The following is a 13596-nucleotide window of genomic DNA, read 5'->3' as shown; positions in this document are numbered from 1 at the left end:
CCATTTTCCAAATATGCCTTCAGATATTCACACTTACTTCTCACCTTTGAGGACCAGAATCCTGCTTTCTCAGAAAAGTGAGGGAAGCCATCTTAAGGAGAGTCCAGCAATCATTAGGATCACCAGCATTGTTGATTAAAAAATGATTGAGATTAGGCTACCTCAGAGAAATAAAAAAAATAGTATGACCAGGGCATATAAACATATTATGAGATAAGCCTTAGCATGGCAACCATGTAAAAGGTTATCTCATTAAATTTGTTCTCAGTTGGTATGGTATATCTGGCCAGGAACCTATGGGAACTTGTTTAGTCTGGGTTTGTGAATGATGGAGAATTCACATGGAGTAGGATGAAGACTCGGTTGCAGTAGTACTGTTATAACTGTTAGTCCATGACTCATGGAATTGTTGGACCAAAATTACTCAACCACTTACTTAAGACATAAGGAGATTTTTTTTTCTCCTTATCTTCTGACCTCAATGTCCCCCCTCCCCCCCTTTAAGGTCTTTTGTTCTATACAAATGATAGTGAAAACACTAACTAAGTCTTCATATATTCTTGGGTCTTACTTTTCATTTTCCCGAGTATCCTCTCTGGAAAGAAGAAAAGGAGCAGGCATTTCTGTGGAGCCTATGGCTGATATTCTTTAATGGTAGGCTTGCATGAGTATTTATGTTTATAGAGGCAAAACAAGGCAATGGTTTGGATTTTCAGCTCTAGTTTCATAGAGTACCTGATTTCTGGTCATGGCTTCACCACTGGAATTTTGACAAAATGACTTTACTTACCTCTGTGTCTATTCATCTGTAAAATTGTAATAATAATGATATTCTTTTGTAAGGAGGAGAGTCATGTAATTTTTCAACTAAGTTAGGCATGAACAAGTTAAAAGTGGCAAAAATGGGAATTATCCCAGGAAAACCAGAAAACGTGATCTTTCTGTCACTCTGTTTATAGGGTTTTTAACAGGTGAGATAGGTTTGTAACTATTGCATTCTTAGAATAATACAAAACACTTCATTATTACTATATTTCAATATTTTTTGAAAATGAATTGCATTCATATAAGTATTCATATTGTTTGAATGATTTATTCTTGTTTTACTCATGAAGGTTTTCTGAAGAATCATATCTGATCAGGATACAACATATGGCATCATTGAAAAATGGCTCCTCTTTCTCAGTCTCCGAATTCCTCCTCATCTGCTTCCCTAACTTCCAGAGCTGGCAGCACTGGCTGTCCCTGCCCCTCAGCCTCCTCTTCCTCCTGGCCATGGGGGCCAATGCCATCCTCCTGTTCACCATTCGGCTGGAGGCCTCTCTGCATGAGCCCATGTACTACCTGCTCAGCCTCCTCTCTGTGCTGGACATTGTGCTCTGCCTCACCGTCATCCCCAAGGTCCTGGCCATCTTCTGGTTTGACCTCAGATCCATTGGCTTCTCTACCTGTTTCCTCCAGATGTTCATCATGAACAGTTTTCTCCCCATGGAGTCCTGCACATTTATGGTCATGGCCTATGACCGCTACGTGGCTATCTGCCACCCACTACGGTACCCCTCCATCATCACTGACCAGTTCATTACTAGGGCTGCCATCTTTGTTGTGGCCCGAAATGGCCTTCTTACTATGCCAATTCCTATACTTTCTTCCCGACTCAATTACTGTGCAGGAAACATCATTAAAAACTGCATCTGTACTAACATGTCTGTTTCTAAACTCTCTTGTGACAATATCACCCTCAACAAACTCTACCAGTTTGTTACAGGTTGGACTCTGCTGGGCTCTGACCTCATTCTTATTTTTCTCTCTTACTCTTTCATTCTGAAAACTGTGCTAAGGATTAAGGCTGAGGGAGCTATGGCCAAGGCTCTAGGCACTTGTGGTTCCCACTTCATTCTCATCCTCTTCTTCAGCACAGTCCTCTTGGTTCTGGTCATCACTAACCTGGCCAGGAAGAAAATCCCCCCAGATGTTCCCATCCTGCTTAACATCCTGCACCATCTCATCCCCCCAGCTCTGAACCCCATTGTTTATGGTGTGAGGACCAAGGAGATTAAGCAGGGAATCCTGAAGCTGTTGAGAAGATTCTAAGAGATAACAAGGATCAGATCTACCTTGGGAACTGTTAAAAAAATAGGGAAATAGGAAATTTTTATGTTAGAAAGAAAACTTTAGTTTCTAATCTTGGAATGAGTCATGAATCTTCTTTTTCCCAGTATCTCAGGCAACTATGTAAACATTCGTTTGTGAATTTTTGTTCCTTGCTGCTTCAAAGGAAACCTCCCTTTCTTGGATTCTGCGATTGCCTGGGATTTTTCCCTCAAATAGCCCATGACTGAGGGAATTATCAACTCTTAGCCAAATGAGTCAGCATTAGAGTAGAAGTAATTGACCATTGAAAAGCAAATAATGCCCTTAAAAAGATCTGCCTGTTTCCTGATTTACAAAAGTCCCAGGTCTCTTTCCTGTCCCTGCTTCAACCTGGCAGAATCCTTCCTATGTTTTGTGCCATAAAGGGTATGTTGGGCTTATATAGACCCTGGAACTTTGGCTCTTGTGGTCAAGCGCTCTGCCCTGGACATCCTTGACTCTCTTTGGCATTCACGGCAGATGTGCCATTTATTGGATTCTCAGATCTTACTGAATCCAATACGATTTTTAGTTTGAGCCACTTCTTTGAGGGCAGCACCTCCTTTTCTTTATTTTAATGAATACTTGCTTTCTTCAGATTTTTGTTGTAGAGGTTGACGTGTATTTATTTATTTATTTTTAGTTTTCTAGTTGGACAGTAGTTGTATTGTTTGATGTGTTGTGTATTATTTTGTTAATATATACAACTTCATGCCTTTATAATGTTCACTTTATCTCACTTTATATAACTGTAGGAAACAGAAATTTTAATAAAATTTTAGGCATCATCTCTATCCCACCCCGGCCTGCCCATTCTAGGCACAAATGAACAGGACTGTGCATTCCCTTATTGCCCTGTTTGTCTCAGGTTCCATCCTGGGATGTGCCTGGTAAAGCTGCCCAGTTTTCCAGACCTGAAAGCTCTTTTTTTTTATTTAAAAAAGTTTTTTTTAAATAAGAACCTGTGTCCCACTGTTTTTCCATCTCTTTCATAATGCCACACATTAGTCCAGTATCTCCAAAGACCATTTTACAATGCTAATGTCCCTTTTGAGGATAAAAATTATGATTTCAAGCCCATAATTTTCCAAACATCGTTTGCCAAGTTTCTCGATTGAACGGTTCTACTTTCTTTTGTTCTTTTGAAGCTTATCTTTGCTGAATGACATATCACAATTCTATATTTCTACAGTATTTCAGAAATTGTTATGTGTTCCAGCATTTTAAAATAACAGAACTTCTATGTTCTCATCTTAACAAATTTTTAGATTTATCTCAAACTTTTCTTCTGCCTTTATGGTCAAGACAGAGTATTTATGCGTATTTGCTATACTTATTTTGCTGTTTCTCTTTCATCATTTGATCCTTTCCATAGTATCATTATTTTATTATACTCATTATTTACACACCCCATTTTTCCTACTGGGCCACCTCCTTCCAGAGGTCTTCCTTTTCTGATCCTTTGAACTGGAATTGTTGCTCACACATCATGAGTAGCTGTATGTATTTCTCTGACACTGTATATATTTATGTGTATATTTTTCTGACACTGTCATAACATTCTTCTAGGTTGAGAGAGTATTTTATTTATATTTTTAATTCTGCATGGTTATTTTGAGTGTTCCTTATGTAAAGAAAGTTAAAATAAAAATGAGTTGAACAAGATGGAACATTTTATAAGTTTATGTATCTCTTTCTTTGAGAACTATTTGGAAATAATGGTCAAGTCTTGTACTGTTATGTGTTTTTGTGGTGCCTAGTAGAGAGCTTTAGTTTAGCCAGGTCTAAATAAAATTTCATACTGTAAAGACCACTGGGATTGAGATAATATGGATAATTTGAGTTTGACCCTCAGATAAACCATTTGGCTAAATTTGTCTACTTGGATTTTATGAACTTTGGCTAAACTTATGGAGTTTTGTTTTCATTACCTTGAAAATGGTAATATTTATCTTATTTATCATTGTTTTGAAGAGCAGCTAAACCAGTCACTAAAATTTTTGTACAGTGGCTTAAGTTTCATACATAATAAATGAGTTATTGTTGATGTCATCATTATTTCTTGGAGCATACTGCTATCCCTGTTGTCCTCTAAATAGGAGACAGATCCCTATCTTACATTCTGTTTTCTTTAGGATAGCAGATATTCATGTCATGTGAGTCCTACTCCATCCCATACCTCCAGTCATACTTATTATTAGTTTATTATTTTGAGTTTTCTTTACTGTGTGTATGCTTGTGTGTGTGTGTGTGTGTGTGTGTGTAGCACTTGAAAACTAAAAAGGGTTGTATGTTCCCTAAAATGATCATTTGGGCATATTCTAGTTACATCCTGTTCAGTGTGGGCAAACCATGAGACTTCCCAAAAGCATCCCTTCTACAATGTCAAAGGACAGCCATCCATGATATATGGCGACGATACCATCCCAGTACTCACATCCTTTGGAGCTACCCAGTTTGTAATGCTATGTGCTCCCAAATTCTCTCCATAGTCCCATCTGGTATATTTGAGGGAGCAAGATGGGACATAATAATCATGAAATAGCAATCTATTTTCACCATATTCAAGTAGCTGTGTTAGTAAATCATCCTACTGATCATGGCCACACAATTTTTTTTTTTTAGGTTTTTATTTATTTATTTATTTTTCCCAATTTATTTATTTTCATTCATTCACTGTACATCATTACAGCATACAAAATGAGATTTTCCATCCAGAGTACACTGTATATAGTCTCAATCAAGCACATCAACAAACATGTTATTGTCAGCAAATGATCTTCCATTTCTTGTTTTCTGCATGTTTTGCTTTCCCCCCCCCATCCTTGATTCCTTATCTCTTACCCTCTGCCATCTCCACACAATTTGAAAATGCCTGAATGCTCTGGAACCCTTGCTTAAGGCAATCCAAAGAATTATCACTCTTGGTTTACATGTCTATAAAATGAAATAAACAGAGTCCACAATACTGCACCATATTTTCATAATATAATTCTGTAGAGTCTTTCTTCAGTGCAACTTTCTTTGAGTAGACTAGCTCATGCAACTTCTCTCAGAATCAGCTGTGACTTGGCATTCTCTATGAAAAGCTAATAAGCTACTATTTTCTGTGTTTGAAGCATTCTTAGTAGAAGAGTAATAACTCTTTACTTGGTATCATTACTCTTTTTATGTCCTTCTCATTTCTATCATACTTTCTCTTCCTTTTAAAACGTATTCTTGGGAACCAGCAGTTAGTGTAATGGCTATGTCGCTGGACTCCCACATAGTTGACTGCGGTTCGTGTCCCGGGGTGGCTTAAAACTCACGCCAGGCATGTGTGCATATGTGCCCAAGATCCTGAGAGGAGAATGGAGGAGAAGGGATTGCGGCGTGACCATCCCCCCTGGGGGGTGATTTCTTGCTTTCCGTCTCTATGTCTCTCTCTGTCCGTCTGGTGAGCGCATGTGCCCTATAATGAAAACCTCTCCAAAAAAAAAAAAAATGTATTCTTTCTAATTTATACTCTTCTTGGGTTGAGGCTCTGGTTCAGGCTCACTGACAATATAAAATAAGAAGTAGCAGGATTCTCCCCAGGATCTCTGCTTTTGTCCAGAAAGAGGTGTTGGAGTCGGAAGTGTAGAAAATAATCTGACCATCTCTATCCCTAGACATTATTTATGCTCAGTCCTAGATTGGTTAGATGAAGTAGAATGATACCCAACCCAATGTTTCCTTTGGAAGTCAGACATGCAAGTTCAAAGCAACATAGGTAATGTCTTGTCCATTTATGCCCTCTGACTGAAATGTAACTGTTATTGTAGTCTTGGAAGTCAGACTTTGTGAGGTGGTAACTTGTGTCTCAGCCTCCTCTCCAGCTCCCTTGCTTTTATGATTGAATTCAGATTTCTTTTCTTTTTAAGAATTATTTATTTCATTTATTTATTAATTATTATTATTTTAAAATTTTCTATAGGTCACATGAATTCACCAAGAGACACAGAGAGAGAGAGAAAGAGAGAGAGGGGGAAAGAGAAAGCTAGACACCAGGCCCAGGACTCAAACCATGATCAGCCATGTGGGAGTCAAGTGCCTTAACCACCATGCCACTTGCTGGTCCCTAGAAGATTTCTAAGGCATTTCCCTTTTACTGATGCACACATTCAAATAGAGGCTATACTCTCCCAGTGAGTAAGTCAGATTTCCATGTTCTTACATGCCCTGTCATTAATAATAAATACTTTGGGGCGAGCAGGTGGCATAGTGGTTAAGGACATAGACTCCCACAAGGTCGAATGCTGCTAAAGTCTTGGACCTGATGGCTTGAAACTCAAGCTGGGTATGTATGTATGCCACCTGTACCCAAAATCCCAGGAGAATAATGAAGAGGAAGGGACTGTGGCATGGCTATCCTCCATGGGTAGTGATTTCTTTCTTTCCCTCTCTCTGTCTCTCTCTCTCTCTATCACTCTCTGGTGAGTGCATGCACTCTATGGCAAATACCTTAAAAAAAGAAAAGTAAACACTTCAGTGGTCATTCTAATATTCTACTAAGCCACTGCACTGTGGGTTAAAATGGAAATGGTATGTCTATAACATGGTGTGCTTTATGACTATTTTTTTAAATTTTTAAAAATTTATTTATTTAATTTTTAAAAATTTCTTAAAGAATTATTTTATTTTATTTATTCATTCCTTCATTCATTTTTTAATTTGACCAGAGGGAGACAGAGAGAGATAGAGAAAGTGAGAAAGCAAGCCACCAGGTCCAGGACTTGAACCGTGGTCAGCCATGTGTGTGTCCAGCACCTTAACCACCACACCACCTGCTGGTCCCAATAATTTTTATTATTATTATTTTAAAAAAATATTTGGAGAGGTTTTCTTTTTCTTTTTCTTTTTTCTTTTTTGGTATAGGGTGCATGTGCTCCCCAGAAAGACAGAGAGAGACAGAGAGACAGAAAGTGAGATATCACTCCCCCAGGGGGGATGACCATGCCGCAACTCCTTCTCCTTTATTCTCTCCTTGGGATCTTGGGCACACACGCACATGTGCCCAGTATGAGTTTAAGCCACCGGGTCAGGGACTCAAACTGCGGTCGACTACATGGGAATCCAGTGACATAGCCATTATACCAACTGCTGATTCTGGTTCATTTTTATTTTTAATTTCTAGAGAGCAAGTGTGTGAGAGAGAGATGAGAGAGAGAGAGAGAGAGAGGGAGAAAGTCCCCAGTTGACTTGATTAAACCACAATCCTTATTCCTCCCATTATCCATCCTGTTAGGATTTTGAGCATGCACCTACATGTGTCCAGCATGTATGTCAAGACTCTAGGTCTGGATCTGACCTGTTGTTGGTATTTGGGATCAGGATCCCAATGCACGTCATTTAACCACTGTGCCACAGGATTGGCTTTATGGCACATTTTAATATGTTGAGCATAATTAAATAATTCCAATTTAAGGTAATATTAAATCTGTATTTAAATATAAATTTTTAAAGAGTATACCTTATAAATGAAATTCTCTCTAAGTATAGAAATATATGTTTTTCAAACATATATACTCTTAGAGTCGGCCAAGCCTCTCTGATTTTTCCTTACCTCTCTCCTTATTCAGCACTATCCTTATATCCATCTTTCATGTGTTCTCCGCTATCTCCTAGACTTTATGGTCTAGGTTTTAGTGTTTAAAATGGCTTTATCCCCTGTGGACTATGGGGGAAGGAAAGAACAGAGTAGTATTTAGGGGCTAAAAATAGCTTCTGGAGCCTCTGAGAGGCTGGGTCAGATGGCATAGCAGTCATAAATAGCAGTTACAGGACAGCCTCCATGAGCTGCAAGGTCTGGTTTGGGACCAGGAAAACTATGAGGAGACGAACGAAGAGGCATGTAGGTACTCACTCAGGTGCCCGATACAATCAGGGAGAAGTGGTAACTAGAATCTGGCCACAAGTAAGTTTGTATGTTCTCACCAACATGACAAGTAGGTTTTTATCCGGATTTGTATCTGAAGCTCTACTGGTTTTCTAATTCAATTCCTACCTTTGACTTTGATTCTTCTGCCTCCCTTTGTAAATGATACCTAGTTCTAGTCTGTAAATGTACCTTTGTTAAATATTGATGTTCCTCTTATCACATTTGATGATACCTGGACACTTTGGTGTTCCTTACTGAACAGTGACATTAATTCAGAGAAAGTAAATAAGTTCCTGGATTTCAGGGAAGCAAGGAGAAAGAGTGCTACCTAGTTTGAGTCAAGGAGGTTGGAGGCTGGTTGCTGGAAAGTCCTGGTCTCTGATAGAAGCTTCCGTAATGACTCAAGTTGTGACCTCTGATGTGTTGATCATCTCTTTCTTTTTTTTTTTAAATGGTTTTAATTCATTAATTTTTTAAACATTTAAAAAATAATTATTACTATTTATGTATTCAATCATTATACATCACTTAGATTGTAAAGAGACTTTTAAAATTTAAATTTATTTATTTACATTCATTCACTATACATCATTACAGCATACAAAATGAGATTTTTCCATCCAGAATACACTATATGTTGGCTCAATCAAGCACATCAGCGTATTCTCATTCAGGATTCTAGAAGACGGAATTAGAGAGAAATCCTTAAAGGAATCTTGATTAGTAATGAAAAAGAAAACAAAACCTGTCATTTTGAACTTAACCTTAATTTTGGCACCAAATGAGAATAGGTTCCAAAAGCAACTTGAGAGTCATACCGGATCATCAGAAATGTCATGCTGCATTTTCTACAGAAAAACATAGAAAAAAATATGTCATGACTTTTCTGAGGGCCCGATAAAGCCATGTGGCTAACACTAAGATTAAACTCTTATGTGAAGAAAGGTCAAAGGAGGAAGGTTTAGTTTCCCAAGACATGAGGCCGGTGCTGCCTGATACGGTAGTTAATAGGCAGGTGGTTACTTAGCTCTTGAAATGTGGCCAGTCCTAACTGCTATGTGCTGTGAGTGTAAAGTACACACTAAAGTTTGAAGTTTGGGTACAAAGGAAAAAAAAAAAACCGTCGTAAAACAGTTCTTTAACATTTAAAAGTAACGATTACATGTTAAAATGATAATATGTTCATATATTGAGTAAAATGACATTATTAGAATTAATCCTGCAAGTTTCATTTTCCTTTCTTCTTTGTTTTTCTTATTTATTTATTTATTTATTTATTTTTATTTCAATTTCTCTTATACATTCAAACTCATGTTACTTAGGTTATAAAGTGAATATTCTAACATGTGCACATTTCTCCAGTCCAGTTGACAATACTATAAAGTTATCTTCAATACATAATAATCCATTTCTTTGTCCATCCCAACCAATATGGCACCAGCCATCCCAGACTGGATAGGTTTATAATCATAACACACTTAGAATAGTGCAAAATGTTTATTATATTTGTCAATTTTTTTCTTTTTAATAAATTGCTTTCACATGGGTGTTTATATCTTAATGGATTTATTTCTGTTCTATCCATGAAGATTTTGTGAAGTATCATATTTGATCAGGATACAACATATGGCATTGCAGAGAAATGGATCCTCTTTCTCTGTCTCCGAATTCCTCCTCATCTGCTTCCCTAACTTCCAGAGCTGGCAGCACTGGCTGTCCCTGCCCCTCAGCCTCCTCTTCCTTCTGGCCATGGGGGCCAACACCACCCTGCTGATCACCATCCGGATGGAGGCTGCTCTACATGAGCCCATGTACTACCTGCTCAGCCTCCTCTCTGTGCTGGACATTGTGCTCTGCCTCACCGTCATCCCCAAGGTCCTGGCCATCTTCTGGTTTGACCTCAGATCCATTGGCTTCTCTTCTTGCTTCCTTCAGATGTTCATCATGAACAGTTTCCTGACCATGGAATCTTGCACGTTTATGGTCATGGCCTATGACCGCTACGTGGCTATCTGCCACCCACTACGGTACCCCTCCATCATCACTGACAAGTTTGTAATCAGGGCTGCCATCTTTGTTGTGACCCGGAATGGTCTTTTTACTATGCCTGTCCCTATACTTTCTTCCCGACTCAGATACTGTGCAGAAAATATTATTAAGAACTGCATCTGTACTAACATGTCTATTTCTAAACTCTCTTGTGACAATATCACTCTCAATCAGCTCTACCAGTTTGTTATGGGTTGGACCCTACTGGGCTCTGACCTCATTCTTATTTTTCTGTCTTACTCTTTCATTCTGAAAACTGTGCAAAGGATTAAGGCTGAGGGAGCTATGGCCAAGGCTCTAAGCACTTGTGGTTCCCACTTCATTCTCATCCTCTTCTTCAGCACAGTCCTCTTGGTTCTGGTCATCACTAACCTGGCCAGGAAGAAAATCCCCCCAGATGTTCCCATCCTGCTTAATGTCCTGCACCATCTCATCCCCCCAGCTCTGAACCCCATTGTTTATGGTGTGAGGACCAAGGAGATCAAGCAGGGAATCCAGAAATTGATGAGAAAATTATAAAGAAGTAAAATGGATAAGACTTGGCGTTGAGCACAGAAATCAATAGTGGGCAATGATTCTTATGATGCACAGAAAATTTAAGTAGTTACTACAGAAATAGGTTTGGATTTTGTTTTCCCCAATGTTTTAGTTGATTATAAAGACATTCATATCCTTATTATTATTTTTTAATAATGATTACTTATCTATTAAATTGCTATACATCATTTGGATTGTAAAGAGTATTGACCCAGCATGAAATACATCTCAGACCAGTCCAGTTGAGAATACTGTATGTATCATCATCAATAAGTAATAAACCATTTCTGTGTCCCACAAATGTCTTACCTCTATTTTCACTTCCAAATTTCCTTCCCTATACTCTTCCCCTCTCCCACTCTCCTTCTACTTCTTGGCTTCTGCTTTTAATCGTGCTGGCTGGAACCTCAGCTTTTTGCATTCTGGAATTACCCAAGAGTTTTTCCATGCCTCGTCTACATGAAAGAACTTGTCAAACTATAGAAGCTTTGAGTGGTGCAATTTGTCAAATAAAGTATAAATGCTATTCCAAGCATTTACATGCTTCTGTTTCCAGGATTGTTTAATAGATACACATGTATTTGATCTCTTGGTTCTCTCTGACACAGCTCAATCTAGTTTTGGGCCATGAATGCGTCTCTTATATAGATACAGAAATTGACTCCAGAACTCTGATCTCGTAGTAGAGTGAATGATATATACCATCCACTGATTCCTCCATTCCTGACAGATGTTAATATTATATCTAAGGTCACTTCTCTGGAGTATGAATTCCTTACAGTTCCTTCTTTATCTCTAATGATTTTCTAAAGTTTCACAATGACTTTTACTCAATTATGTGTGTTTTGTTTTACGTGAAAATCTGTATCTTTTTTTTCAGATATGTTTTACCAATTTCTTTTTTTGTAGAGGAGGTTTTTTTTTTTTTTTTTTTTTTTTTTTTTTTTTGGGCACCGGTCGCCCCCCCGACCGAGAGGGCTCGCCAGACAGACAGAGAGAGACATAGAGACAGAAAGTGAGAAATCACCCCCCAGGGGGAATGGTCATGCCCTCATGCCCCAATCCCTTCTCCTCCATTCTCCTCTGGGGATCCTGGGTACGCACGCACATGCGCCCGGCATGAGTTTTAAGCCACCGGGTCCGGGACACGAACCACGGTCGACTACGTGGGAGTCCAGCGACATAGCCATTACGATAACTGCTGGTTCCCTGTTTTACCAATTCTGACTTCATAGTAATCTACCTGAATTTTTCTTCAGATTTCAGGCACCATTTATATTCTCATTCTTTCCTGCTTGTCTTATAGCTAAATTGTCTTCCTCATCCTACTTTCAAACCTGTTATGTTAATCTTCATATCTTGACCTGGGACCAGCCTAGCTGGCTTCCAAATTAGTGAGTTTTTTGAAGAATAAGTGCATTTTACTCTTTGCAGTTCTCGTCTCGATTATTCTCTGAAAATGGTGAGAACTATCCCACTTAACATATATTCCTGGGATTAATTTACATTGGTAACCAGGCTTTATTTTTGGATAGTAATTGAGAGCTTCATATATTCTATTTTATAAGAATCATTCCAGAATGTCTTCTAATATTGCTGATCTATGATGGCATGGCTATTCTGAGAAGAATTATAAACCAATTTATCATTCCAATTGTGTTGTCTTTTATTGAATGATAGCTTTGATCTCTCACTTCTCTGTCTCACAGCTCAAAGCCTGATCTTCACCAAATACAAAACTTCTCAAACACTCTTACATTCATCCACCATTCCAGTCAACTCCCAGCACATTTTTTACAGATGTCCTTCCCTCACATTTTTTCTTAACATTTTTGTTCAGTTATCTTCTTCCACTTAGAAAACCTAATACCAGTGCTTCATTGGACAAACTATGCCCATCCCACAAGTTTCAGTTTAAACCCTACCTGTCCATAAAACTGTCCTTTTTTCCATTTCAGTAGAATTAATCAGACTATTGTGAGCCATGTGTAGATCTCCTTCTGATACTAGATTATAAACTTGTGTCCAGTCAATATTTCTATTGATCTTTCTATTTTATATACTTTAGAGAAGCTCATACAATGCTTTACAAATTTCAGTTATCTTTGATCTATGGAAGTGAATCATATGTGCACATTGTCCTTCTTACCTTCTCTGAAAACTTCTTAGAGAGAAAAAAAAGTCAAGTTGTTAATATAATGTATTCTTCAAAGTATCTTATGAGCCTTACATAATTCACAGATCAGTACAATCTATCGGAGACCAATACTGTTTATCTTGGAATAAGACTCATTTATTTGAATCCCAGTTACAAGTTAAAGTAATTTGGCTGCTGATGAAATGTATTCCAATTTTCTCATTTAATAATGGTGGCAATTGCCCTCTTATCTGATTTTTTTCTGACTGGTGGATATCCTGGATAATGGAATTTATGGAAATTTTGCCAAATAGCATCTAAACCATGCTACAACTTATACATGGAAATTCATTTTATTATTTTCCTATGCATCCTGCTTTTTCTATTTTTTGTTTTTATGTTTTGGAGAGGTTTTTTGCTATAGGACGCGTGAACTCTCCAGAAAGACAGAGAGAAAGAGAAAGACAGAAAGTGAGAAATCACACCCCGAGGGGATGGCCATACCACAGTCCCTTCTCTTCCATTCTCCTCTTGGGATCTTAGGCATGCACACACACACGCTCCAGTCCAGGACTTGCCCTGCGGTCAACTACGTGGGAATCCAGCGACACAGCCATTGCGCCAACTGCTGGTTCCCCTGTTTTTTCTAATGTCTTCAAAAGAGGATGCTTTTCATTATTTTATATGATGTACACTTCAGAAGACTAGTGGCCCTGCCTATGTGTCATTCTCAGTCCTCAGTACAATTTCTTGATTATTGTCTATTCTCTTAATAAAATCTTTTTCTCCAAAAAAAAAAAAAATGGGAACCAGGCGCCGGCAAAATGGCTATTTCGCTGGA

General features: G+C 38.3%; 2 protein-coding genes across 2 annotated transcripts; both read left to right on the top strand.

The window, feature by feature from the left end:
* Positions 1-1149: 1149 nt before the first annotated feature.
* LOC102484268 (olfactory receptor 56A4) lies at positions 1150-2094 on the top strand. The gene has a single exon (XM_006162012.2). It carries the CDS (start codon positions 1153-1155, stop codon positions 2092-2094), a length of 942 nt encoding a protein of 313 aa, XP_006162074.1. The 5' UTR covers positions 1150-1152.
* Positions 2095-9658: 7564 nt separating this feature from the next.
* Positions 9659-10600, top strand: LOC102498714 (olfactory receptor 56A4). The gene has a single exon (XM_006161965.1). It carries the CDS (start codon positions 9659-9661, stop codon positions 10598-10600), a length of 942 nt encoding a protein of 313 aa, XP_006162027.1.
* Positions 10601-13596: the final 2996 nt, after the last annotated feature.

The sequence above is a fragment of the Tupaia chinensis genome, unplaced genomic scaffold (genome assembly GCF_000334495.1).
Source record: "Tupaia chinensis unplaced genomic scaffold, TupChi_1.0 Scaffold139491_1, whole genome shotgun sequence".
NCBI classification, from domain to species: Eukaryota; Metazoa; Chordata; class Mammalia; order Scandentia; family Tupaiidae; genus Tupaia; species Tupaia belangeri.
The sequence above is the reverse complement of the archived record's forward strand: the minus strand, read 5'-3'. Positions and strand labels throughout refer to the sequence as shown.